Genomic DNA, 27,037 nt, shown 5'->3' on the forward strand with positions numbered 1-27,037 from the left:
TGAGCATTTCACCTTGTCTTCCCACTGTCCATCCCCAGATAAATGTGTTTACTTTTTAAGTTCCTTTGAAAATGATGGCCAGGAAGGATCAATAGCCCATTTGAAAAGGCTGTTGGTCCAAACCACATTGTCATCAATATAGGTGCGTGCCCCAATTGCTTGGAAAAGTGGCCTCCTATACTTGACTGGAATTGCTTAATAGAAATTCATTATCCTTCATGTCTTGTCAAGAAGCTGGAGCCACCTGCATTCAAATGACAAAGGCAGACATACTTGAACATGGAAGAAAATAAATGCTCTTTCTTTTTTTTTTAAAGATTTTTTATGCTTTATTTGAGAGATATAGTGAGAGAGAGACAGGAAGGTATGGGAGAGAGAGCGAGGGGAGGACATGCAGCAAAGGACCACGGGTCGGATTCGAACCCGGGTCGCTGCGGGAAGGCCTGAGCCAAATGGTACGCGCCCTACTTTGGTGAGCCACCAGGGCGCCCCCATAAATGCTCTTTCTTAAGGCTATTGCCAAAGTGATAGCACTAGGAACTCAAAAAGTAAAACAGATCTGAGATGAAATGAGGCATTTAGGATCACAAAATGTAGCAATTTTCAAATTTCCACTAGAAATGTCCTTCAGAAAAAGGAAATGGAGCAGTGTTATCAAGTATCTCTCAGCTACATTTGAAGTAGAGGTGGTGTGACAGTTATTCACCCACTGTTTTGAGTCCTTTTTTTGATCCACTTAAGAAGCAAGAATGGAAAGAAATTCTGCAACCGCAAACATTGATGTGAAATCCATTTCATTGTCTTCCTCTTTGCTCTGGCGAGGAGATATAATGAATAATGATATATTCACTGGCAAAGTGTCAGTTGCAGGGGTTAGCTTGATGAGTAATGATAGCCAATGTCTGTAAGAGCAAATTGCCAGCACTAAATAGGTATTTTTGCTGAAATGAATTGTACATTTTCCCATGTTGACATTTTTTTTACCTGGTGATGCAAATCTGCCATTCTGTTCACCACACAAACAACACCACTGGTACAGTGCTCTTCTTTTTAGTAAGAGCTCCAGAGGGGCTATGTGTCATTCGTTCCATCTTACTCTCTTTCAGAGGTTGTGGCGCTCACACTCAGGCAGAGGTGCCTGCAGGATCCTATGTGGTAGTATGCACAAGAGCGGCCCGGTTCCAACAACCACCCTTCACCCCGCCAAGTGTCATGCGTGTTCACGCACACACACCTACCCATTGACACACAGTGGCACAGAAAGAGAGAGAGAAAAAGAGAGAGATTTGCGATAATTACATGAAAACACTAGAGTTTTTGCAGTACATTACACAACAAAACCCATATATAAATCAAGCACTGAACAAGCATCATGTGCCAACTGAAACAGTTAGCCTATCACACTGCAATTCAGACACCACTCACCGGACTGCAACAACCACTCAGTGAACAGCTATGGGACACAGCATGATGAATACCACATCAAGAGAGCTTGCGTGCAATAAAACCACTCAGCACAAACGCAAAAGCAATGACTCTCTTCATGTCAACTGCATGTAAGAGGAATTCAGCCGAACACAGCAACAGTGCAACAGCAGAGCAATGCACATTCTAAATAAGAGCAACTTAGACTAAAGACACAACGTAGAAGCAATGAACAATACAAAGACAGATGACAGAATAAAATTAAATAATGCTCCTGCCTATTGAAGTTTATTCTGCTAAAGCTCGACAGGCAACAACAATATGTTCAGACACCAAGGAAATGTTGACAATGCAGTAACCTATTAGACGACGGCAAACAAAGGCAACAGCACCAATCATCAGCCTTCAATTTATTTTCCATCAAACACCTGAGTGCTCATTAGCGCAGGGTAGTCGACTGTCAACTGAACAAGCAGTGGACACGACCAGTGTATCACATGAGGGGGTGGGGGAGTGAGTAAAAATGAAAACATTGAATATGCCATTACAGTTTTAGTTAAGATAGGAACAGGGAGACTGTAAGTGAAAAATATCAGCTGAGTTAATGTACACACAGTGTGAACTGCGCACTGCTCTCAGGTATATAATACTGAAGTTAGAAGGGGGTCAAAAAAGCCTAAAAAAAACATTTTTCCTTAAAGTTGGTTCAGTGAAAAGTCGATTCTCAGTGGATTTTATTGTTTCAATATCGCAGTTCTCAGGATTACATTCTTGTCTGAGCTGCAGTACTCCATAAGGACCCTGCTGGGAGACAAATTTTGCTACCTTTACCCCAATTGTGTCCCCCACCACAGGTATGGGAGGCAACATATTGTGGGGTGGAAAATGGGTCAGGCAGGAATCCAGCCGAATCTATTTGTACCACTGAGCTGAGCAGTGGGGAGCCAAGTTACTCTCACCCTCCTGTTTCCTGCAGACCACTCCTTTTCATAAAAAAAAAAAAGGAGCACACACATCTACACTCACATACACACACACTTTCTCAGACACGTTTCTCTATACCACAAGTTCCCATGCTCCAATAATTAAGCCCAAGGCTCTTTGCTATTTAGCACTCCACATGCACACTCATACACACCTCTCTTCAACTTAGCATATTTTTATGGGTGAAAATAGCACTCCATTAATTAGCCTGTCACAGTCAGAGTTACTGCAGGGCTTAAACAAGGTCATGGGAGCATTTCTCCCCCAACACACCCTGCTACCCATGGAAAAGTTATTTAACAGGGCCCTTGGCACATATGCATTAAACATGGAGACGACCCCCTTTCATCTCTCTGGCCTCTGCCGTAGTCTGGTGGGATCCAAACAGTCTCAGGGGCCAAACTTCAGCATTTGACACCCACCCAGATTGCTGGAAATCTGTTTCAACTGTAGGCATCAAGCGGATGCTGGTTTCTTTAGATTCTGATGGTGCCATCCATGATTAAGGACCTCTTTACATTGAGAGCATTTTAGACAAATCAAATATTAGCAAATCTTAGACAAATTCGACCTAAAGCCGAAAGCTCAGCAATAAAGTGCTGTGTATTGCAAGGCAGTGTGCATGCAGTCTCTCCTTTCTGTTTAGTCCTGTTCTTCTCCCTTTGTACCTGCTAAGAAGACTTTGAAGGTGTGCAAATATCCTGATCACTAGACAAATCAGACTGAAATTTACATTTAGTGCCTGCATGCAAATTTCTCTCCTTAAGGTTTTACCGTTAGACGGTGTCTTTGAAGCACTTTTCAGACACAAACGTTTTCTATGTGGTCTCATTTTGACAGATCGCCTCATCCGCTGTAGGGCTCACAGCTGTGTAATAGAAGGTTAGAAATGGACGTCTTATTTTTTTCTAGCTGCACCAGAGAATTCAAGTGAGACAAAGAGCAGAGGTTGAGAATAATGAAACCCTAACGGCCAGGGCACCATCTTTAGTGGAAGTAGTTAATCCTCTCCACAACAGCCTCTTAAATCAACATCTATCCATTTTCTTTCCGTCTCCTCCTTACTCTTGGGTTGTCTTTATCATTCCTAAGCTCGCCCCTCCCCATTCCACACCCCAGAGCACCATCACATAAGCAATTGCACAAAAACAAACACTCATAAAACGCACACAAACTACATGCTACTACCTGCATAAAGCAATGCACACACCCTCTCTTTTTGCACATGATCTCTCTTACACCCTCTAACACACACACATACACAACCTACTGTCTAAGATGGGTAAAGCCCTATCTAGTGAAGACAGAGGTGGAGTGGGATAGTGGAATGAACAGGCTCTGAATAGAATCTAGGCCAGACAAACTTTATTTAGGACTAACTGCTGGAGCAGGTCGAGGGTTCCATTCCTGCCTTCTGTGAAGCACTTTGTAACCTTGTCTTGAAAAGTGCTATATAAATAAAGTTATTATTATTATCATTCCGCTTAAGTTGCTGCACCCAGTTTTAACACCCAGCCCTAATGTAAACCCTACAGCCTTCCCTAACACATGCTATCTTCACCCAGCAGCTAGGAGTAAGTGGACCTACCACTAGTCAAAAACAAAGCCAGGTGAAAAAGAGGAGGAGGAGGAAGAGTTGCAGGAGAACAGTAAGGTAGCATATAGCACTGGTGCTGTTGGATCCACTTCTGTAGGCTGAGAGCCCACTTTAATTGGCAGAAGACCTAGTTTTTCAGATTGCTGGAGAAGTCCTCTCTCTGGAGTCAGGAAAAAAATATGGAGGCTTAACAGCCAATTCCGCATGGATTACTTAGTGTTATTCAGCAAGAAACTGGAGGAGTGCGGAACTCATTTGGAGTGGGTGAATGATGTGCGAGCACAATACAGCGTTAGTGTTAAGATTTTGACAGTCATTTGACTTAAGTTGTCAAGGGAGATGCAAGTGGCAGGACAGGCATGGAAAAAATGTCTGGAAAGGGGTTGGAAGTGTTTTAAAACCTAGTTGGTTATGTGTGGATACATATATTCAGATTCTCAAAAGGAGTTGGTGAAATTGAATATTTTAGCCATTTTAGCATTTTGCTACTTTAATGCCTGAGATTCTTTATTCTGATTATAGTACTGGTGATTATGGGGCCTCATACCATCAGCATCATTCATGTCCCCATAATAGATGGCAGCCATCGAAAATGTGAGATGCGCCACTCAGGAATGTTTGCCAGCAAGCAGGCTGCCTAATAGTTGTTGCTAACCATAGAAACAACTTCATCGGTGTGTATTGCACACTAGTAACACTTTAACTCCTGGTGAGATGCACTTATTATATTCGGCTACAGTTGGGAAATGTATGCTAATGCTGCTACTTTGGATTGTCAGTGTGATTGCCACTACAGTTGAGAATGCCGCCAAAGGTGTGTTTTTGTGCAATAGATACTAATGAATGTGGTCTGTCTTATAGGTTTCTTCAAGGTAATGTACAAACATGAATATAAAAATACCAGCTGCCTTGTAACGACACTAGGTAGTAACCAAACAATTTATCTTTATGATGTCTTGCTGTCATGTATTTGAATTATTATCAGTCATGGCTAGAACTGCCCACTGTATTTAGATACAAATATGTTGACTTTAACATATTTGGCAACAGAAAGTTAAAATATTCTGAATTAATTACTTAAAAATAAGAAATTATTGAATAACTGTACTGCTAATTGGCATTACGTGAGACTGGTAGCATCATTCGTGAGTTGCTTTATCCTGCATGTTCCTGGATGACTTTCTTGGATGATGTGTATGTATGTGAAAATGGCATTTTATTCTGCAGTCTAAAATGTAATATGTTTATTTTCATTATAATGGAACATGAACACCTTGATCAGCTGTAGGAAGACAAGAGCACATTATAAACAATCTCAATATAAAACTCTATTAAAAAACACATCCTTCACCTCCATCTTTCACATGAGCGCAGAATTACACACAACAGACATAGATTCTGTGTCACTCCAGAATGAATACTCATTTACACTTCAATGCCATGACAAAAACACCAATTTTCCAGGCTGAATTGGGATTGGGCGACTGGATGAATACATCGGAGATCAGCATTGGATGGAAATTCTCTGGCACACACAGGGACAAAAATGATGCTGAGGTTGATTTAAAATTTATTTAGAGCCAGTACACAAGGTAGCATAAACACACCCGGCATCTCACCGAGCCTTCCTCAGGGTGTGCTGGTTTTGTCCCTGCGTGTGCTTCCCCATTGAGTGTTTTGTGCTAGATGTCTCCTGTCGGGAATGCACAGCGAGCGGCATTGAGACGAATACATCAGGGATCGGCTATATATGTGATGATGATTGGTTGACAGGAGGATGCACGCTGTCGCCCAACCCCCGTCTGAATGCATTACGCTCTTCTTCTCACAAGAACGTGGTTTGCGTAGCACATTATGCTCTCTCTGTCACAAGGTCTTTAAGTAAACTATCTGTTCATCAGAGTGATTCTCCAACCCAAGCTATTTCTGGCTGACTGAATAGGGAAGCTTGCCTCCGGTGCCATTAGAAATAGATTAGCTTGAATTTCACCACACTGTCTGTCTGCTTGTTTACCGTAGCCGGTGTTCACTAACCTTTTTTTTTCACTCCTTATTTGCAGTGTCCTTTTTTTGTTGTCTTCTCTGTCTGTGTTTCCAAAATAGGTCCATTTTTACCTTCAATTTTTCTTGCTCACTTTATTTTATTTATTTTTTCTTTGGTCTTTATTATCAGGTTTCATTGTCTCATTTCTTTCTCCTATTCTCACTCTCTTTTTCTCACTGTCCACACTTACATTTTACTCTCTGTCTTTTTATTTTTACTCTTGACCTTGTCCTTTTTTAAATCTTTCTTAATATCACAGCCGCTCTGCTCCTCTCACTTGAAAGTTTTATAATTCATGAGCTTGGCGTCACTAATCCATTTCAAACCAGTTTTATTGGTATGCCTCGTGGAATCAAGTTACAGTGGCACTGTACAAAACTAACTTGATAGCTCCTCATGCCAAGAAAAGCTAATGGGCAATATGAGAACAGGTATCTTAAAAATAATATTTGCTGCAAATAGACCACAAAGAGCTTAAAGAATAACCTCTCCATAAATAAGATGAGACATGTCCTTGTGTTGCATTAAATGTCCATGTAAACAGCATTACAAGGATTACAACACTCATAAAAGTAGCAACCATAAAAAGTCAAACAACCACTGAGGCATAAGAATCTATCCTCTCTGCATTTTTTTCTCATAATGGGTCAGTTGCTTGTAACTGCAGGGTTCAGTTTTCTGTATTTATTTGACCTATTGCCATTTATGTACTTGTCTTGTCCTGTCATTGCCCTCATTCTCCTCTTCCTCCTCGCTCTCTTCCACCCAGGCGTGCCTCTGTCCACCCAGTGGGGTCCTCAGGGTTATTTCTATGCCATCCAGATTGCCCAGTATGGTCTGAGCCATTATAGCAAGAACCTGACGGAGCGGCCGCCCCACGTGGAGGTGTATGATACAGCCGAGGAGAGGGACAGCCGGGTCAGCACGGCGCCCTGGAGCGTCCCTAAAGGCTGCAGCCTCAGCCGTGTCCACGACAAGGCCCGTGCTTCCTCCGTACGCCAGTTCAGTGCCGCAGGTAAGCGAGCCCTCCTCCAGCCCAGATGGCCCTCATGGCAAGGAGCTTATCTCCTGTTGACTGTTGCTGTAGGCGGCTTGATATGAAACTACATGCCCTGACAGGATGCTAGTCTGTGGCACGGCCTTACCGCTTCCTGATGATGATTATAGGAAAAGTTGACATTTAATTGAATTCTGTGAATTTTGTTCATTCAGTCAGAAAATGTCACCTTTATGCATGTAAATGCATTGTCATGATTTCCACAGAGGCTGCAGGCTCACAGAAACACATCTTCTCAACATTAGCTTCACTGGGAGGTAGTCAAAATTAATTCTGAGATTTGAAGGTCTCTGATGAGCCAAAGATGTGACTTCACTTGGCAACCCAAAAACTAAAAACGTATCGTTTTCTTGACTGTTGTAAGATTTGTTTTATCAGTGAAATCCAGTGTTTAAACATAACTTTTATGGCAAACATATTCAGACTATTGATTCTCACCATTTATTTACTTTGTCCGTTGTTGCTGCCAGTTACCCACTCCATTTCGTATGTGCATAAGTATTAAGACACATTGACAACAAAAAATCAGTTTATTTAAGGTTATTCATGTTTGCATGCTTTTTACCTAAATTAACTGTGTCAAGCCTCTGGCCCATCAACATTTTGAATTTCTCCAAGGGGATTAATAAAGTGCTATCTTATCTTATCAGCCCTTGAAATACTGTGTAAAGCCCAAAAACCAACCTCTTGCAATTTAACTCATCTCAGTTTTTTATCGAAATCGCAATATGGCCTACTGCAATTTTCAACTCGCAGGAGGCACAATATTTTGCAATAGATATCGCAATTGCAATATCAGTCAAAATAATCGCAATTTGATATTTTTTCAAAATCGTTCAGCCCTAATACAAATATACATTCAGGATACAAACATTATGGTCATTCAAGCAACATTGCATACCCCCCAGTTGCAGCTACACAGGTGAAAGATGAGTATCCAGCAGTGCATTGCACCATTGCACTGTGATATAATACTGATGAAATGCACAAAACAAGTGCTAAGCATTATAGTGCAAGGTACAAGTTATAATGGTTCTCTTAGTGTTGGGATTCTGTGTGCTAATTTTCCCACAGCTTTATGGGACAATAAGCTTGGAGGAACCATATTGCTAACAAGACCTGAAACGGCTTGAGATATGACACAGGGAGAATGAAGGTTTCTGACACTGGTCAGTAGATGTGTGAGGTCTAGATGTGGAGTTAGTCATATGGTCATCCATTTTTATCCTGTACCAAAATACTGTAGAGCAGAATGCAGTATACATCTTCACTGAGTTGTATTGAGATGTGAGATGCTGTGATTTGACCTTTTCAGAGGATATGTTATTTTTATTTATTTATTTAACAAAATAGCAAAAATCTCTGATGTCTTTGCTTCTTTTGATATTGGGTGCAGATTTCATGTCAAAAGTTGAGAAAAAAATAATCAGTTTCGTGCCGCTGCGGCTGTACCAGTGATATCTCCTGTAATTACATGTTGTCTGAATATGTGGTTTCATTATGTGGCTCATCCCCAGTCCTACAATGAGTATTGTCACAGTTTCCAAATGGTGTTAGGAATTGTTTGGATTTTATCACTTCCAGATTGATTTGTGTTAGGGTTAGGGTCTCAGTACCTTTTATCATGGTCATTTTTGTAAGATGTTTAGAAGAAAATAAACCTTTTTATTGCCTTCATAATGACTATATTGTAGATTATATTTGGGAATGTAAAAAGTAGGCCCACTGTCATCTAAGTAATATTTCAACAGATATAGATCCTGGCTAAAGATGGTGGCTACAGTGACTAACAATGACAACAATTTGTGATGCTTATTTATTCCGACAAAGGACATAACTCTGGGTTAATCCAGCCATTATATGGCGAGAACATTTGAGCAACAGGTGTTGATAACCAGAATTTGAAGTTGTCTATTTTTTAAGAATTTTGGAGCCAGTTCTTGGGTCCCAACGCTAAACACTTCCCTTTTAGAGGTTTTTTGGTGAGGTGGGAGCATTGCAGTAAGAACTTGTAGTAAGCTTTCTCTTAAATCCTTAAGTGGTTGAATTCCCACCATTTTTTCTGTTTAGTTTATACCTCCCGTAGAGCATAGGTAATAGGGCTTAAGATATTAGGGAGTTTAGCCACTTACAATGTCCCATTTCACACTATTTCAACTTTGTCCGAGAATCCTATTTTAATCCTATTTTAATTCACTTCACTCTCACTGTGTCCAAGGCTCAGTATTGAGGAGACTCTGCTCCAATCTCCCTCTGACCATATAGTCGTTTATGTGCAGCCTTCTCCCTTATTTATCTAAAAATTGATCTGCAGAAAAGATGGAGGGAAAAAAACTGTCTCCCTCTTTACTCATCATAATTTTCATGATGTCCCAAACAGAATTGTATTTAGCGGCTCGGTGTTGGGAAGGAACTAGCAGCACAATCTGATTTTGATACTATGGGTCAGGTTTCGGGTTTGGTACGATTTTGATACTGTTCTGTTTTGATATCTCAATATAGAATATAGACTTCTTATCAGTCGTATCAGAATGGCACTGTATTGTTTGCATCAATTCTCGGTTCATTATACATTTTAGTCATATATATGATTTGAGAATTGATACAAACAATAAAGTATAATTCTGATATGACTGATGTGGTTTAGGGGACAAATTGACTGACAAACTGTATTGCTTTCATATTTCCATTAAATTTAGGTAATGTACATGTTGTGTGCTGTTGCTGTTGTGTGTAACGCAACATATGCAATGAATTTGTGCTCTAATGCAAAAAGCTGACCATGAACTATTACAAAAGAAGGTATTTGGAAATCTGGCCCACTTTGCCACTTGTAAAATGACCAAGGCTGCAATTATTAATTATAGAGTATGGAGAGGTGAATCTGAATTGGGAAAAATCAAATCATGATGTATTGGTTTTATTTTATTGTTGATTTAACATATTTTTTGTTTTTACCTAACTCTAATTGCATTGTTGCATTGTCTTTACTCTCCTCCGATCTCCTGCATTTGTATCCAGGGCATTCTCTATCCTCTGAGCTCTGTCTCTGCTATAATCTTTCCCTCCTCCTAATTATCCCTCTCTCAACCTCTCATCATCACCACTTCTTTCCGTTTCTCCACTCTAGACATTTTTCTCTCTGCTCCTTACTCACCTCTCCTTACGCCTCGACTCCCCATCGTAGCTCTCTTTCGTTGACATCGTCCTGTTTTCATTATCATTCCTCAGCCCTCCCTCGGCTGTCTTCATCCTTCATTTTTCTTCCTTTTCTATCCCCAGCTTTCAGTTCATGTTCCACGTCTATTCATTATTTCTCTTTTCCACCCACTTATCATCCCTCAGTCCTCTTGTGCTTCCTAAACATTATGATCATATTCACTTTATCCGTTTTGACTCCTTATTCTGCTCTCTCATCATAAATCCAACCAAACTTTCTCATTTTCTTCTTCTCCTGCCACTGTCTCTTTCTGTCTTTGCCCCCACCCTCCCTTCTTCCCACTCCCCTCTCTCTGTTTGAGTCTTTCATGTTTCCTCCATACTGTATCTAGGGCACCATCATTGAGCAGCCTCTCAAATCCTCTGACAAGTGGATCAATCGTTTGTCCCCTGATAATAACCTACCATCTACCATCTGCACATTCTTACACAACCGGTGTCCGCTACTGTACACCTGTGAATTTTCATTCATTCCATACCCACTTTATTTTCCGGATCCCCTTTCGGTTAGCTGATAGTTCAGAAATGCAGTTTGCGCCGATCAATCCCTATTAGAATTAGCAGAGCGCTCTGTATAAGGACATGCAGTGGAGTAATTGCTTTCACCAGCTACGCCCTGCGTCTATCACGGATGTAGTCACCAGAGATGGTGGATGCATGGCCACGCGCGTATTGACTCTTGTACACTTACGCCTGGGTCTTTGTGTCTGTACAAGTGTGTGCATTCATATTCTTACTCATACATGTAAACATGGGTAATGCACGCACATATTCCTAGCTGCTCGTCTTCTCTGTCTCATCCCTCATTGCTAAACAGCCAGAGAGCAGAGCAGAGGAGACGGAATCTCGTCTATATTCCCTGCCCATCCTTTATTGATGGCAGAGTAATCACGGGGCCACAGTACAAATCCACTTACTCTCTGGATTGCCTTAAGTAATGGATTTATGAGTGCATTAAAGAGCCGTAGTCAACCAGAGGCCCCTGCCAGACTGGCTCTCTCCTTCATTCTCCTTCTGATCGACTGTCTTTATGTCTCGGCCGGTCTTTCTACTTTCGCTTTCTCAGCTTGTCTCTCTTGTTATGTGAGCTCTCTCCGTCTCCGTCTCTTTGTTTCTAAATTGTCTTCTCACTACTGACTCATTTTCACTCTCTCACTCTTGAAGGACTGGCTTTAAGGCCACTTTTAAGAGTCATCATTCCACTACCCTCCTTTTTCCTGACTCCTACACACTCTCCTCTCTTTATCCTGTGGGAGCGGTGACATCTAGATTAGAAGGGTTTTGGATTGCTGTGCAGACTAAGTAATGGAGATAAGTCTAGAAGCTCTTGGCACTTTTTGGGTTTGAAATAAGTTCAGACTAGGGCTGCAACTAAGGATTATTTTCATTATAGATTAATATATTGATTATTTTTTTGATTAATCATGTAGACCATAATATGTCAGAGCTAATGGCAAATGCCCATCAAAAGCCCAAGTTACCAGAGCCCAAAGTGAAGTCTTAAAATCGCTTATTTAGTCTGACCAGCAACCAAAAAAGGATTAATTTTATAATGATATGAAAAGCAAGCAAATCTTAGCATTTGTGAAGCTGTGACCAGCAAATGTTTGGTATTTTTACTTAATAAATGACTAAAACGATTAATTGATGAAAATTATAATCTATTAATTTTCTGTCGATCAACTAATTGATTAATCGACTAATTGTTTCAGCACAGTTAAGTGTTTTCGGACTTTGTGTGCCTCAACTGTGAGGAAAGACACGCAGAGATGTGAATGGAAGAATTGCTGCAGTTATATGCTGTGCATCTCCCTCTCTTCTTTCACTCTCAATCTTGGTCCTTCTTGCTACTACTCTGCTTTCTTTTCCTCCCTTTTTCTCCCTCCATTCTCTCCCTTCTGTCCTCCTCCTAATTAAACCCATTCTGCAGTGACACATCTGAACTGCCATCCCATGAGAGGAGATTCTGTGTGTTCTCTCTCTCTCCCTCTCTCTCACGCACACACAGCTAGGCACTTCACAATGTAACAACAATACCAGATCCATGATTACACAGAGTTTTGACAGTAGAATGTTTTCTAAAGTGTGTTATTGATCATATGAGAAGATGACGACGGAATGAATCTTGAAAACATGACTAAAAGAGTGGAGCTATCATAGAAACAAGCTGTCAAAGGATGATGTCTTTGGCCACACTTTAAAAGGTTTGTCATGAACATGGTAAAAAATAGTGCACTCTCTTCCAATAATCTCAGAAAGTTTGGACTTGACTTCAGGCAAAGAGTTTTTTTGGGGGGGGTTTTTATGCATTTGAATAAACAGGAGCAAGTCTCTTTCCTCCCCTGCAATCCAGTTCCACTGGACACATGTGTAACATCTCCATTTGTTTGATGCCCCCACCCTCCACCCCACCCACCCAACCAACCACAGAGTCCTCAGAAGGTGTGTCGCTCCAGTTGGGTAACTCCAAGGACTTCATCCTCAGCTTGGACATCAAGTTCATCTCCAATGGCAGTGTGTCTGTAGTCTTGGAGACCACAGAGAAGGGCCCGCCCTTCATCATCCACTACGTCACCAGTACGCAGCTCATTGCCTTCAAAGACCGCGATATCACCTATGGCATCGGGCCACGCGCCGTCTGGACCACTCTGACCCGTGACCTGCTCACCGACCTCAGGAAGGGCGTGGGGCTGTCCAACACCAAGGCTGTCAAGGCCACAAAGGTGAGTTTAAGTGACTAACTTCATCCCTTTGGTGCTGAGACTCCCTTTGGCAAAACAAATAAATTCTAGTAACTGTTAAAGCTGTTGCACACTAACTATTTCACATTTCAAAGCTGTATTTCAGTTGTTTGTAGTCCACTGGCAGTTTTAACTAACTTCCAGATTTCACCACTCTAAAACAAAACTTTGCGTCTCATTTCCTACTCAGATCATGCCAAGGCGGGTTGTGCGATTGGTCCTGCATGGCCGCGGCTTTGTGGACAACGTCACTATCTCCACCACTGCCCACATGGCTGCCTTCTTTGCTGCCAGCGACTGGCTGCTGCGCAACCAGGACGAACGTGGTGGCTGGCCTATCATGGTTACCCGTAAACTGGGTGAGGGATTCCGGCCGCTGGAGCCTGGCTGGTACTCGGCCATGGCCCAGGGCCAGGCCATGTCCACCCTGGTGAGAGCCTACCTTCTCACCAAAGACCAGGCTTACCTCAATGCGGCGCTCAAGGCAGTAGGACCCTACAAGATGCCTTCAGCGCAGCACGGGGTCAAGGCCGTGTTCATGAACAAGTACGACTGGTACGAAGAATACCCTACCACGCCCAGTTCCTTCGTCCTCAATGGCTTCATCTACTCCCTGCTGGGACTCTATGACCTGACCGAGACAGCCGGTGAGAAACTTGGCAGGGAGGCCGGACAGCTGTTCAGCCGCGGCATGGAGTCGCTCAAGGCCATGCTGCCACTCTATGACACAGGCTCTGGGAGCATCTATGACCTGCGCCACTACATGTTAGGCACTGCGCCCAACCTGGCACGCTGGGACTACCACACCACGCACATTAACCAGCTACAGCTGCTGGCATCCATAGACAATGCGGCCATCTTCAAGGATGTGGTCAAGCGCTGGAAGAGCTACCTAAAAGGGGTCCGTGCCAAGCACAACTAGGAGGAACTCTAACCGAAATATAAAGTATACAGTTGAGATGAATGGCTGGATGGAAAGGGGTGGAATATATGTGTCTGTGTGTGGATTGTATGTATGAATGAATGTGAAGAGGATGCTGACATTATGTGTCCATCTGTATGTGCCCCATTTATGTTAAGGTTCATAAGCAGAAGGATGTGTTCAGTCAACTGCAGTCCTCAACACTAAAAATTTCTGATGAGCTCTGTTGCAGTCCTGGGTTTTATATTTTATGCAACAATAATTGTAGCTCTCTGTGTTTTTCTGAGCTAGTGTTTGTAATTATGTACAGACCTAGTTTCAGACAATGTGTGTTTTTTGTCAGGAAGAAAACGTGTGTGTGGGTGGTTGTGGGTGTGTTGTCTCAAAATAACGATTTATGATGCTAGAGAAAAAAGAAAGTCCTTGAATTGTTTTTATTAAATCGCCTTTTCTAACATTCTTTGATGTATCCACCGCAAGTCTCTTCTCCAATTGTATTTTTTTACCATTTCATCCCAGATTTGCATAGCTTACTGAAAAACTACACTGTAAATAATAGAATATGATATGAATAATTTGGAGGAGAGCCTTGCCAAAAAAAGATAAATCCAATCCATATAAAACATTTTGGATTTGGTTTAATTTTTTTTTTCTTTCCTCCCCCTGCAACTGTTTTTTTTTTCTCTTGAACTCCCAAACTTTGCAAGGTTTTAAATCAAGAAGTTATTTTTTTAAAGTATACCAAGTTTAAGATGTGTCAGTGAAATTGAATTGCCCATAGTCTTTATATAGATTGAAAAGAGCCAAATAATTAATGCTTCAACACCAATCGCGTAAAAATTGTGATCTGAAGCCTTCTTCCCTAAAACACAAATCAAGAATCATCTTATTTTGTCAGATCAAAAATCATCTTGTGTTGTATTATTTTCAGATATAAGCTCGGCCAGAGATAGCTTCTCCTGTCAATAAGATTTTCCATTGACAAAAATATTCAGTCACAGATTAGGCTTTCTTAACTAGAAACTATTTGAAATCAGCTCTGTGGTATAGCACTTCAAATGGTTAAACGTGCTTCACCACCAGCCCACCTCCACGCCCTTTGTAGAGTGCTTGCCTTATTGCCCCCTTGCTCTCCTAAGCACCTAACCACAATTTCATTCTGTGTTGAGATGAACTGCTGTGTAGGCGCGTGGCTGAGGTTGTAATCTGGTCAGGGACGCCTGCCTGACTGCAGCTTAGGTCATGTGAATTGCTCTGGGACCAAGGTTGTGTTTCAGTTGAGCCATGGAAGACTGCAGGTAGCATGCCCTCCCTCCTAATGCCTGGCCACAACATGAGTGGTCCTGTTATGGTTCCCTGGGGTACACCCATCAGCTCTGCAGTGCTGAGGCTAGTAGTAAAAGCCGGCATGGCACGCTGTGTGCTAGCGTTTTTCAAGAAAGGTGACTGAGAAATGAGCCACAATATTCATTGTTCAACCAACATTATCACTCTATCACGCTTTCTGTATCTTTGGGAAAGCTAGAAAGTCGCTATGCTATCTAGACTAAGACAGCCAGCTAGTCACTGTTGTCATGGATATTTTGTCTTGAAATGGATTTAATAGTTAAAGCCCAGTGTTTGGACTTGAGATTCGCAGAGTGAGCCATCATAGCCCCACAGTCTGATGCAGATTACAGATTCTCAAATTGACAAATCCAAGAGGAGGCAACAACAGAAGATTTTTTTTTTCTCTAAATGATAATAATAATAATAATCTTACCATCCATATTTACACTAAAGTTTCATGCAGATACAATGAAGTAGGGCCAAATGGTGACACTTTGAGGTTTTACTCATGCCATAGTGATAATACAAAAATGGATGCACATAGGATCCATTCAGTGACACTGTTGCAGTGTCGTTAAATGGATCCTATATTACTATGAAATCTTCTGTGAATGCCAATCTTGGAGCATTCCCATAAATCTCTTGACCAGTCAGTCTTAATCATTAAAGTGTTCAACATCTCTGGGCTTGAACACCGGCTTCACCGCTTGTGGCTACATTTCCATTTGTTTTCATTGTCACAGACAGTGCCTCCTGACCTCTACAGATTTTTGTTTACTCAGTAACTAATCTGAAAAGATCCTTGAAATTCTATGACTAATATTTCCAGAATATATTTGCAGGATATAAGTGTAGTTCGGTAATGATGCGTGTGTTGTGTATTGGGATGGATGGGCGAATTCATTACAAATATAAAGAGTCTAATGACACACAGTCCAAGCAGCCAGTCGCTGCTTGTCACAGTTGTTGTGTGTGCATGGGCTCAGCCTTTTTAATCTGAGCTCTGGCCTATTGACCGGTGTATGAGGGAAAGAGGCTTGCCAAGACACTTCCCATTCACACGGCTAATAGGCTGGAGAGCTTGCACACGGTAGCAAGTCAGGGATGAGTCAGCATTCATTGGCACCATACTCACAAAGAAAGCAAAGTGGGGCCCCTCCACAGTAATGAGACTTTCATAGTTCTACTTTCAAATCCAAGATAATTTATGTACAGCAGGTGAACCTGTGGATCTTGAAAGCAATCAGGCTTGCTCGTCTGGAAAAAAAAAAAGTTTACTCTTTGAGCTGAAAACAAGCATTTTCCCACACGGTCTGCCTTCATGTTTTCTCTTTACTTTGAAGAGTAATACAAAAATGTATTCAAGAAGTGACTCATTTTGCTGTACAGCAGAGTTGCATTTGGTCAAACTCATAAGCTCCCCTCAGTACATCGTCACCTCACCGCTTCATCTGTGACCCTCAACTTCTTGCATTCTGCACTAAATGTTATACTGTATAAGAAAGGTTTAGATCGCTGATGGGAAGGAATTACGTTGAAGTGCTATTTTAAAAGTTTTTGAAATTGTTATCCCAGAAAAGGGACGTGTGTGTGCGTTAAGGCTGAAGCACTTCTACGCCAAGTGACGCCGTAGCTTGCTTGCGGTGAATGTATTTATAGTTCTGTGGTGGTGGTTCTGTGTGTAGACCGCTGAAACGCTAGATGGCAGTGTCAAGTTTTTATCACTTCCACGCTAACAAAGCACGGAGAAATAGCAAAGCGGACCAACCAGTTCTTGCGGTCTTGCGTTGCCCTACCCAGTTACATTTTTGGAGAGGCACACGTAAGCTAGGCGGATCCCATTATTTGTATGAACTGCCATCCTTCTTTTATTGATCATTTCCTTGTGGCATTTTCTTTTCATGAATACTTCTATGCATATTTCATACCTTGCCATTTTGACAGGACAAGGAGTTGTGTTGTGTAGTTAAAAGGGAAATTGGATAGTCAGGAATGGAGGTTGTGTGTATAACTAGCTTCATTTTGTTCATACCAAAGTCATGATTCAAGTATATTTGAATTTGTATATTTTTGTGCAAACTGATTTCCATTCAGCATTTTATGATGTAAATCTCATTGGAGATGTCATTCAGAGACACTGCCTTTTGAGAAATGCTAGTTTTTCAAATGGAGGTTCGATAGAATTTAGAACATGCAAGGTATGTAAATCTTGGCTTATCTAAAAGGGGATGTGTGCAACTAGTGACTTGACTAGCCTACCGTTTCAAAGGGAAATGAGCGAATAGATGCAAATTCTCCTTGAAAGATTTTTATTTTTTTGAGTGTTTTCATTATCGTTCATCATTTGCAATTTGTTGGAATAATTTGCAAAAGAGTAAAATGTTTTGCTAGACAGACAGAAGCACAACTGCCATATATTGTCACATGATTTTAGTCATAATTCTTTTACTTTCTTCTTTTCAGGACAATGTGCAACGCCTTCCTTTAGAAAGCTGCTATTGTTGTTCACTGTGTAATAGGTATAAGGATTTATTTCTCATTTCAGTGTAATTTTTCTGTCCTCTCACTCTCCTGTAAAGACTTAACATGTGGCCGACGAGGTCTCGTGTGATTTATGCAATAAAATGTTTACTGGGGTCGCGACACCACAGGAGACCCAGAGCGGTTGTACAGACTTTGCAATCCAAGCACAATGTGCACATGCTACCATTTTTTAGTCAAAGGAAGAGAGGTGTTTATATAAAGAGTAAATCTTTGTGCTTTAAAAATTTGCTTTTTAAAAGTGTAAAAATAAAAGCATTTTTCTTAAATTTGTGGTCCAGCCTCTTTATGACATTACAGCAGCAATTTATCCCCATTTGCACCAGAGACGTTATGAAAGCATGAGCATGTCGCTAACAATGGGTCCTCATGTATGACACGTGATATATCGTGCACCATACATTGAGAGCGCAATGTCCAGCTCTTGTCCAGCTCTCACTTTACAGTCAAGCAGTTGTTAGTTCATCCTGAATATCCTCGCTGAGGAACTGCTGACAAACAAAAACATGCCTAATTAATAATTAAACCTAATTAGTATTGGCTGCTGTGATCCAGTGAGAAGAGAAGACACCTGAGACGGACTGTAACTCGTGCCGCCCCCTTACATTTTTCATGACCCTCTGGCGTTTATACAATCCAGCCATAATTTCTTTCTCTCCCAGACACGCTCTTCACCCCTTCCCCATCTCATTCCCCCTCTCTCCTCACCCCTAATGATATTACCTTCCCTCCTGGCAGCGAGTGTGTCTCCCAGTCCTGTAATTAGCCCCAGACCCTAGAAGCTCTGTCTCTTTACAGCCGCTGTGCAGGTTTATCTCCCTCCTCTGCTGCCATTCAGATGCCGTTGAGATGGCTGCGATACCATTAGAAGAATCCTTGGTGCGTCAGCGTCTGGAGGCCGGAGGCTGTATAGTACTCATAAATCGCCCCACTTGATCAAATTAGCACACCGTTGAACCCACCATTATTGAATTTGTGTGTGTGTTGTTTTGGGGTCTCAGCGGAGGAGGAAAATGTTGAGAAAGACTGAACGTAGACGTATACAGTGAAGAGGGAAGAAGTTAAAACGATAACAGTCGGCCTGCTGCATCCTTCTGAATGCAATTTAATAATCTGCTGATTATTTAAGACCCAAAACATCTTCTAGATTTATGACCTTTCTTCCAAAGTTTCAATCTTTATGGTACAGCTTCTTATTAGCAACTATCCAAGCAGGATCCTGTTTCGTTTGTCTAAATCATCAGAGGATGAACTGGCTTAATTTGTTTGGTTTATAATCCCTTTTCCCCATGCTCTGCCAAATCGTTTTCAAATTTTAAGCTCTCGTCTTGTTTCATTTGTGCCTCTGAGTAAACACTGTTGTCAAGTTCAGCTTACGTCCTCATCAGCCTCTCTCCCATCTAAATGAACACACGAGAGAGTGAGAGAGTGAGAGATGATCATTATGCTAAAAAATGATTCTCCTGTCTTGCTTTCCAAACCAGGTAATTGCTGTGTTTTTCTCCCTCTTCAGGCACTGGCACACTTGCTTTGCGTGGTAGAGAGTAATGAAGTCTACAGCTGTACAATGGTTGGCCAAGTCAGAGGTGACCTCCATGGCAGCCTGCTTGACACAAACAGCGAGTGAGAGTGGAGAACAAGAGGGGGCACAGGAAATAGGAAAGGGAAGAGGCAGGAGGATGGAGATGGGGGGGCATTCGAGACTGAGAGAAGGGGAAACGCCGTGAGAGTTTGAGATTTTACAAGAGAAAAGAGGTGCCTGGAGTTGAACCACCATTAATTATGAATTAGGAAGGGCGTCTGCCTCGTCATCGGGAGGCACACACTAGACCTCATCAACCAAAACACCAGGGAGCCACTGTCACCTCCAGCAGCAGCAGCAGCAGCAGCAGCCTGAGTCCATGCAGCCCACCACCCATCTGTCCCCTTCTCACTGCCGTCAAAACAGACACGTCTGTTTCTGAGTGGGAGCTCAGTAGATCATGCGCACGTTATGATGGGAGTGTTGGGAAATAGTAAATGTGCACACTGACCAGTCGATGTGCTGTTGCTGATGTCAACGTTACTTTTTTCAGTGAGGATAAAGAATCTTTTTTTAAAATTTAGATCCATCTTCACTGTCCAAACAGGCCCTTTTCACGCCGTCATGGTAACAGCTTCCATATTGAGAAACCGGTGCATTACAACTTTATTTTTGCGAAGAGTTAACTTTAGGCAAAAAACTTGTAGCCTTTCTCTAACAAAAATAGTCTTTGTACTTCACCAATGTTCATTTTGGGGAGGTTGTGGAGCGAAGGCCAGAGCTGGCAACAGGAAGTTGTATGTGGAAGCTGTTACCATGACGATGTGCAAAGGGCCTATTGACTGTCCAAATGTTTATGTCAATAGCATAAGGGAAAGACAGTGAAGGAGAAGATGGTTGGGCACCAGGCTTGCACCAGAAAAGTCAGTGTGTACATTTGTTTTTTCCCACATTCACCATAACACACTGCAAAAAATCTTCATTTTAATAAGATGTTTAGGTCTACTATTGAGTCCTAAAATCGTTATTTCCTTAAAATACGTGAAAAAATCTGCCAGTGAGGTTAGATAGTTTCCAATACAAATCAACTTGTTTCAAGAATTTTGAAGAATCAAGTGTCAATTTGTTGATGGTAGTGCTGTGACCTGCCTTGTTGCTCATGTTTCAAAATATTTACACTAATTTCTAGAAAATTCCTGAGACAAGTGAAGCTGCGTTGGAAACAAGTGGAGTTTTCTCACCTCACTGGCAGAATAATAAGATCTGATGGCTGAATATGAGACTAAATAACGTTTTTTAAGATGGACGTTTTTTGCAGTGTATATGTGCAAAGTAAATTTACATATTTGTAGTTTCTTCAGTCAAAGGGGAAATTCAGAATGGAACATTTGCGCTGTGAGACCCACACCCTGCTGGCTTTTCCTTTACTGTCTTTCCTTTGAGTTATTTTCCAGGCTGCCCCCCTTCGGACTTCTCTGACAGTCAAGCTGGATGTGAATAAAAAAAAAAATGTTATTTATCCTTCCTGAAAAAAAGCAGCGTTTGCATCAGCAACAATGTCTCTCTCAATAAATGCTTAATGTAAGAAGCTACTTAGTGGTTGTGCTGATGTTACACAAACATGCGGGACTTGCCACAGGAGGCTCTGTTTTGCTTGCAGCGGAGGGAGGGGGGGGGGTTTGGCCTGAAGCGACCTTGCTACTTTTTTCTCATTAACAGTCAATAAAAGAAGCAAGACCTTTCTCTCTCCTCAGTGATGCACTTGAATTCCCTGTGTTGTTTCAATAAAAAATGTAGCTTTGAAGTTTAAGGTCAGTGAGTGATGAATGAATTAGTGAATATGTTTTTTTGAGAAAACAAAGACATAAAAAGTAGAAGGACACTGAGTGCCTCTAAAGAAAACATTTAAATCTTTAATCATATCCAATTTACATTTCTAGGTTTTCCAGGCTGCACTGTTTTAAAAAATAAAACACATGAACCCAAACATTTCAATAGTTTGTTTTACTTTTTAATGTCTTTTTTATAAAACAACCCAGATGGACTCAGATGCCACGGGACACGATGGTCAGATCGTACCTGTTCAAGCCAAAGCTGTGGGGCTTCTGTTTGAAAACACTGACATCTTCTGGTTGGATGGAACAGTACAAATTCAGAAAGAACTCAATTGGATCACTTTAATGTAAAGTCCACTAAATACACAGTTGTCATCAATTCTATTTTAGCATTGATATTAGCGTATAATAGTCTGAAATTATTACTTGGGAGGCACCTTATGATGCTTTTGATGCCTGAGTTTTATATTGCAACAGTCTGGTTGCAATTTTGATTAAACCCAGATACAAAATCTTTCGTGATTACAATCTCAGTTTAAATTGATATAACAAGACAATATTGGGCTTTTATTAAATATCGGATATCAGCTGGTTTATGTCGTCTACTGCTGATATGATGGAGGTTGACAGTAGTTACATAAAAACAAGACTAAAAACCTGCAATGGAATCTGATTTTCTTTGCATATTTTGTTTTTTCATCAAATTGTTCAATATTTTTTTTTCTTTTAACAGCAACAATATATCCCACTGGATTTCCCTATGAGATCAATAAACTGTCACACTGTTTTTGCACTAATGCACTAATCACTCAACACAATATTGGTAGATATAGTTCAAAATATGAATATAGAGTTTTTTAGTTTTAATTCATGTTTGAATCAGTGCACACTTTTAAACATATATTAAACATTTAGGGCAATGTTTTCATGTTTGCTATTAATATCAACATATCACATAGCCTACACACGCACACACACACACACGCACACACACACACCGCCCCCATGAGACTGCTAGAAGAACAGCTTTTAAGCATGACTAAGTGATTAGTATTTATTTGGCATTTCACTCTTCAGTGCCTGTCAGCTGGCACTGCCACTGTTTTGACTGTAGTTGTTCACTTCCTGTTAAATCTGGAATTACATGTGTCACTGGATATTCTTGTACTTCAAAATTTGAAGTATTCATAGAAAGTGTGCTGTACCAATGGAGCAGGCAAAATGAAACCTAACTAAAAACAAACAAGATATACTTATCTGCATGTTTCCACACAGCTGAGACGTATTGTTAGTTCACTAACAATGTCACCATATTCCTACAAATATTCCTATGATATGATTGTTATTGTCGCTTGACCTTGGTTTTTGTATCCTCTGACTCTCTTGGGGCATAAACCCTCCGCACTTGACTTTGTTTGCACTCTTGCCACTAAAGTCTGATGTGCGGTTTGATGACTAACATATTAAAAAACGACTGACTCCCAGCCAAACTCAACCCAACATTCAGACAAACACACTCTCCTGTCGGCTCACTGTGTTGTTCTGGTAATGACGGCGCTGTAGGCCTATCCCTCTGAGAGGAGGAGAATGAGATCCCAAGGTGTTCCTCTACATCATTTGCCATAGTACATTTGTTTGTTCGTTGCACTGAGCTGTTGAGCTAACAACACAACATGGTGGCTCACTGAGGATGTTTTTAAACACAGTATGTCCCTGCAACGTCGTGATTATGATGCTGGAACGAGGTTACTGCAACATTACACTTACAACGTTACTATCAGTTACGTTTCTATGGAAGGCCAGTTGAGCAAGTACCGTCTGAGAGATTTCGTTAAAATGCATGTTAACACGTAAAGTTTGGTTGTGTTAACATGTAATATTTTTACGCGTTAGCACAACAAAAATTGACACGTTAACACGTCAGGTAGATTTTCTACACCTTAAGACGTCTCATTTTGGCGTGCTAACACGCAAATACCTGTCACAGCCAACGGGTTGTTCCATTCTTGTCTAATAGGGGGAGAAGGTAGCCTGGTGTCCAGCCCCTATGAATCAGAGTTTTCAGCACTCTTTGAATTTGCTTGGTGATTCATAAGTTTTGTTGTTTAATGGCGGTTGGCAAACAGCTTTTAGGTGCATTACCACCACCTTCTGGATTGGAGTGTGGATCAGAACGGTTACTATACTGCTACATTAAGTTATCCTATTAATTCCTGTGTTTTCAAAAAATCTGAAAATAGCCCTGTACCCTACATCACCTGAACTCCTCTGCAACATTTCTGTAATACCTAGTGTCATGTGATTCATTTGGAGTGTAATTTTAAGTGTCTGTCTCTCTTGTTGATATCTAGGACAGTATAAAAATACATTCTCCACCGTTTCCTGTAGTCCACAATGTTCACATCTACCCGTAGCATGCTTATTCATTATGTTTAATGTACTTTGTTTGGTTTGACTTCTTCTATCCAGCTTAGAGCTAGTAGAATAGCTTTTTGGCTGTTGCTGTTCCCAGGCGAATAGTTTGTAGAGCACACAAACCAAATTATTAGGCTAAGCTATGGCTTACCTTAAGTGCATGTAGTTAACTTTATCATGATGATGCTGTTTATCCCATTAAATTTCAATATCAATATCAATATCAATATCAATATCAATAACAATCATTTCCAAATCTGTGTCTGCTTGTAATGTTACCAGTCCTACCACTAGGCGTCACTATGCACTTTCACGTTTGTTCCATCAATTAAGAAACATGAGTGAGCAGCAGGTCTGAGCAGCCATGTATAATGCTGTATGCCTGATCTTTAACATGGAATTCCACTTTATATTGATGATCCTGTAATGTTTTTGCATGTAGTTAGCAGTGGGCTACATATGCATCACAATATTTCTTCAGAGGAAAAGAAAATTGGATTTTTTTTTTATAGATTATATTGTCCCCTATTTCCTGGGGCTCATAGAGATGTTACAGATTAAGTAAATTATGACAGGCAGAGCAGCGCTCTACTCAACAATGTTTGGAGAGATTTTGTCTGAAATACTCTCAGCTCAATGTATACAAAACAAATGAGTTAGTAGTGGGCTATAGATGGCAATGATCCTGAATCTTGAGAAGCGGACATGGAGGTCGTGGCTCACTTCCTTCACTCACTTTCTCAGGGATACGCACAAGTTTCTATCCAGCGACTGATATGAAGGGGTGAAATTTGTCAGTGGCTAGTAGAGGGGAGGATCACATATTGAAAGACAACATTTATGGCCCATTGGCGTATGAACATTAAAAAATAACTCTGACTCTGACCTAACCTTTTAGGGCCTTAGTTTGCACACATATTGTAAAAATATGTATCATATTGAAAAAGCTTCCGGAGTCTTATCAGTTCAGTTGGGTTTTAATCGTTTTTAATGTCCAGTTGTATGAGTGTATGTATGAAATGAACAATAAAGAATATGTGATAGTACCAATGTCTGTGTGCTTTGTCAGTGTTGCTTCTGTATCATGAAGACACTCTTTGTAACAGCATGAGTCCAACTTGGAAGTACACATTAAGGCCCATAGTCCTATATAAGTTACAAGGTACAAGGTTCATTTATTGTCATTCTACAACACAGGGATGCACAACGAGATACAAGATATTGTCCCATTTGCTACTTTGCTACCCATTTGAGTACGGAGGATGAATTTAGGAGTCTTACAGCCTAAGGAAAGAAGCTGCTCTGTAGTCTGGTGGTATGACAGCGGATACTTCTGTCTTGCCAGACGGCAGCAGGGTGAACAGGCTGTTGCTGGGGTGGATATTGTATATACCTATAGTAGTGGTATAGTAGCAACAGGCATGTGTGACAGGCCCGCCAAACTATCATAAATTCATTCTGCCCGGGCGCACCGAACGCACAGTTTGTGGCTGCCACCGACTGGAAATGGAGCGGGAACGGAGGCTCAACAGCCTGGCCGAACAATTTAATTTCCTTGTAGCTACAGAACAGACTGCGAGAAGAGGACAGTTCACCGGGAATGATGGAGAGGTAGGTTATAGCCTTATTTTTTCTATTAAGTTAGCTATGCTTTAATACAGAGCTGCGGCTAGCTGGCGTAGCCTATAGGATCAATATTAAATATAGGTAGTAAGCTGTTGTGTTGTCAGCATGATCTGTTGAGGCTACTGAATATGACAATTCGTTTGCCTACAGAAAACGTTGACTAGCCTAATTAAATTTTTTCTATCGGCATATCACTTCCCTTAAGTTAACTTTACACAGATACATGCTAATAACATTTTGAATGCATGGAGTGTAAACCAATGGAAAACAAAAAGAAAAACAATGAACACAAAAAACGTTTACTGGAATGTTTTCTTTTGTGTATTTTAGGTTGAGGATGTTCTGGAGTGAGTTTTTTCTTGCCCACACGTTTCTGTTTGTTCTTGTCTTTCTATGTAGCTGGGACAACAGTTAAAACATTTGAGGTGCCCGTATCGTGGTCAGAGACAGAATTCCTTGAGGAAATAAGGCAAGAATTCCCTGAAGTTCGGGATTCTGAGTTCAGCCTGTGCAGTGGACAGGCGAAGACAGATTATTCCGCTCAATTTAGCCTTTTTGTGCCCCTCTGCAATAAGAGCATGTCTTGATGTTGGCCGCTCCTCTATCTACGTTAGACCAACTGTAAGTATATGAATTAACAAATAAATAATTATAAGCTGTAAATCATGTTTCCTCCAACTAGTATTTAACTGGAAGAGCATGTTTTTCATCATACTTTGTAGTATGACTTACATGACTAACCCATTTTTTTCTGCTAAAGGCTTTTGTTCCTTTTGTTTTCCAGGTCAGAGAACCAGTTCCAGAAGTGCAAACTGTAAGTCAAAATGTAGCCTAAATATTTCAATGTTAAGTTGTAAAGTGAAATGTAAGCATTCAAATGTAATGACAGATGTAAGACTGCACAATTAATTGTTAAACGATTGCAGTCTCAATTCTGGCACCTTTGCAATCTTATTCCTGAATGCTGTGTTTACATTACAGTGTGGCATTTTATGTAAAATAAGCACTCCCTCTCCCTATAACCTATAATTCTGTGTGAGCACAAGGAACTCATCTGCCTTCAACAAGCCTGTTTGACAAACTCAAGTTCAGTACTTTGTAAATATATCAGGTAGAAAACTATTTCCCCTCAGAATTGCATGAGAGAATCGCAAAAATGTAATCTGTTGACTCAGGAGTCTTCCTCTGCATTTTACAGGAAGTCCTTGCAGATGACACCCATGCAGAGTCAAGTGATTCTCAAAACATAAGTTCTTACCTTCAAGGGGTAAACCACACAAAACATGATTTGACCTTGGTTTACTATACAATGATGTATTGAAATGTAGTCTAATGACAGGTGTAATGACATGTTGACCCAGGAGTCGACTTCCACATTTTACAGGAAGTCTGTGCAGATGAGCCTATGGAAGAGTCAAGAGATGCAGTTAAGTTTTTTCTTAAATATGTTTTTTTTTTTAATGTAAATATGCTCTGAAATGTGTTACATCAGTGCTCATGGTCAGAGATACTGTGCCATATATATATAGTTTTTTGGGGGTAGTGTTACTGGATAAAGAATTGTGCTTAACTATGTGAAATCCCTGTTATTAGGTATTAATAAAGAAATGAGAAATGTTATGACAAAGTCAGTAAAGGGTCAGTGAAGATAGATCTGATCTGATCAAAAATGTATTGATGTTATTGTTATTAGACATTTGTATGAAATAGATTAATTACCATATTCTCCATATAACTTTTAAGTAAAAAATAATACCTTTTATATTTGTAGAATTTGCAG

General features: G+C 40.8%; 1 protein-coding gene across 1 annotated transcript in view; it reads left to right on the top strand.

The window, feature by feature from the left end:
* glceb (glucuronic acid epimerase b) overlaps positions 1 to 18,095 on the top strand; it is a 62,845-nt gene extending 44,750 nt beyond the window's left edge. The window contains exons 4-6 of the mRNA XM_071536235.1: positions 6,820 to 7,065; positions 12,757 to 13,049; positions 13,258 to 18,095. Coding sequence (XP_071392336.1) covers positions 6,820 to 7,065; positions 12,757 to 13,049; positions 13,258 to 13,989 — 1,271 coding nt within the window. The 3' untranslated portion in view covers positions 13,990 to 18,095. The remainder of the gene's footprint in view (positions 1 to 6,819; positions 7,066 to 12,756; positions 13,050 to 13,257) is intronic.
* The last annotated feature ends 8,942 nt before the right edge of the window (positions 18,096 to 27,037 follow it).

Source organism: Centroberyx affinis, unplaced genomic scaffold, assembly GCF_046629955.1.
Source record: "Centroberyx affinis isolate AG114_WGS23_722 - 3 ecotype Tasmania unplaced genomic scaffold, CSIRO-AGI_Caff_v1 ptg002845l_1, whole genome shotgun sequence".
Lineage (NCBI taxonomy): Eukaryota > Metazoa > Chordata > Actinopteri > Beryciformes > Berycidae > Centroberyx > Centroberyx affinis.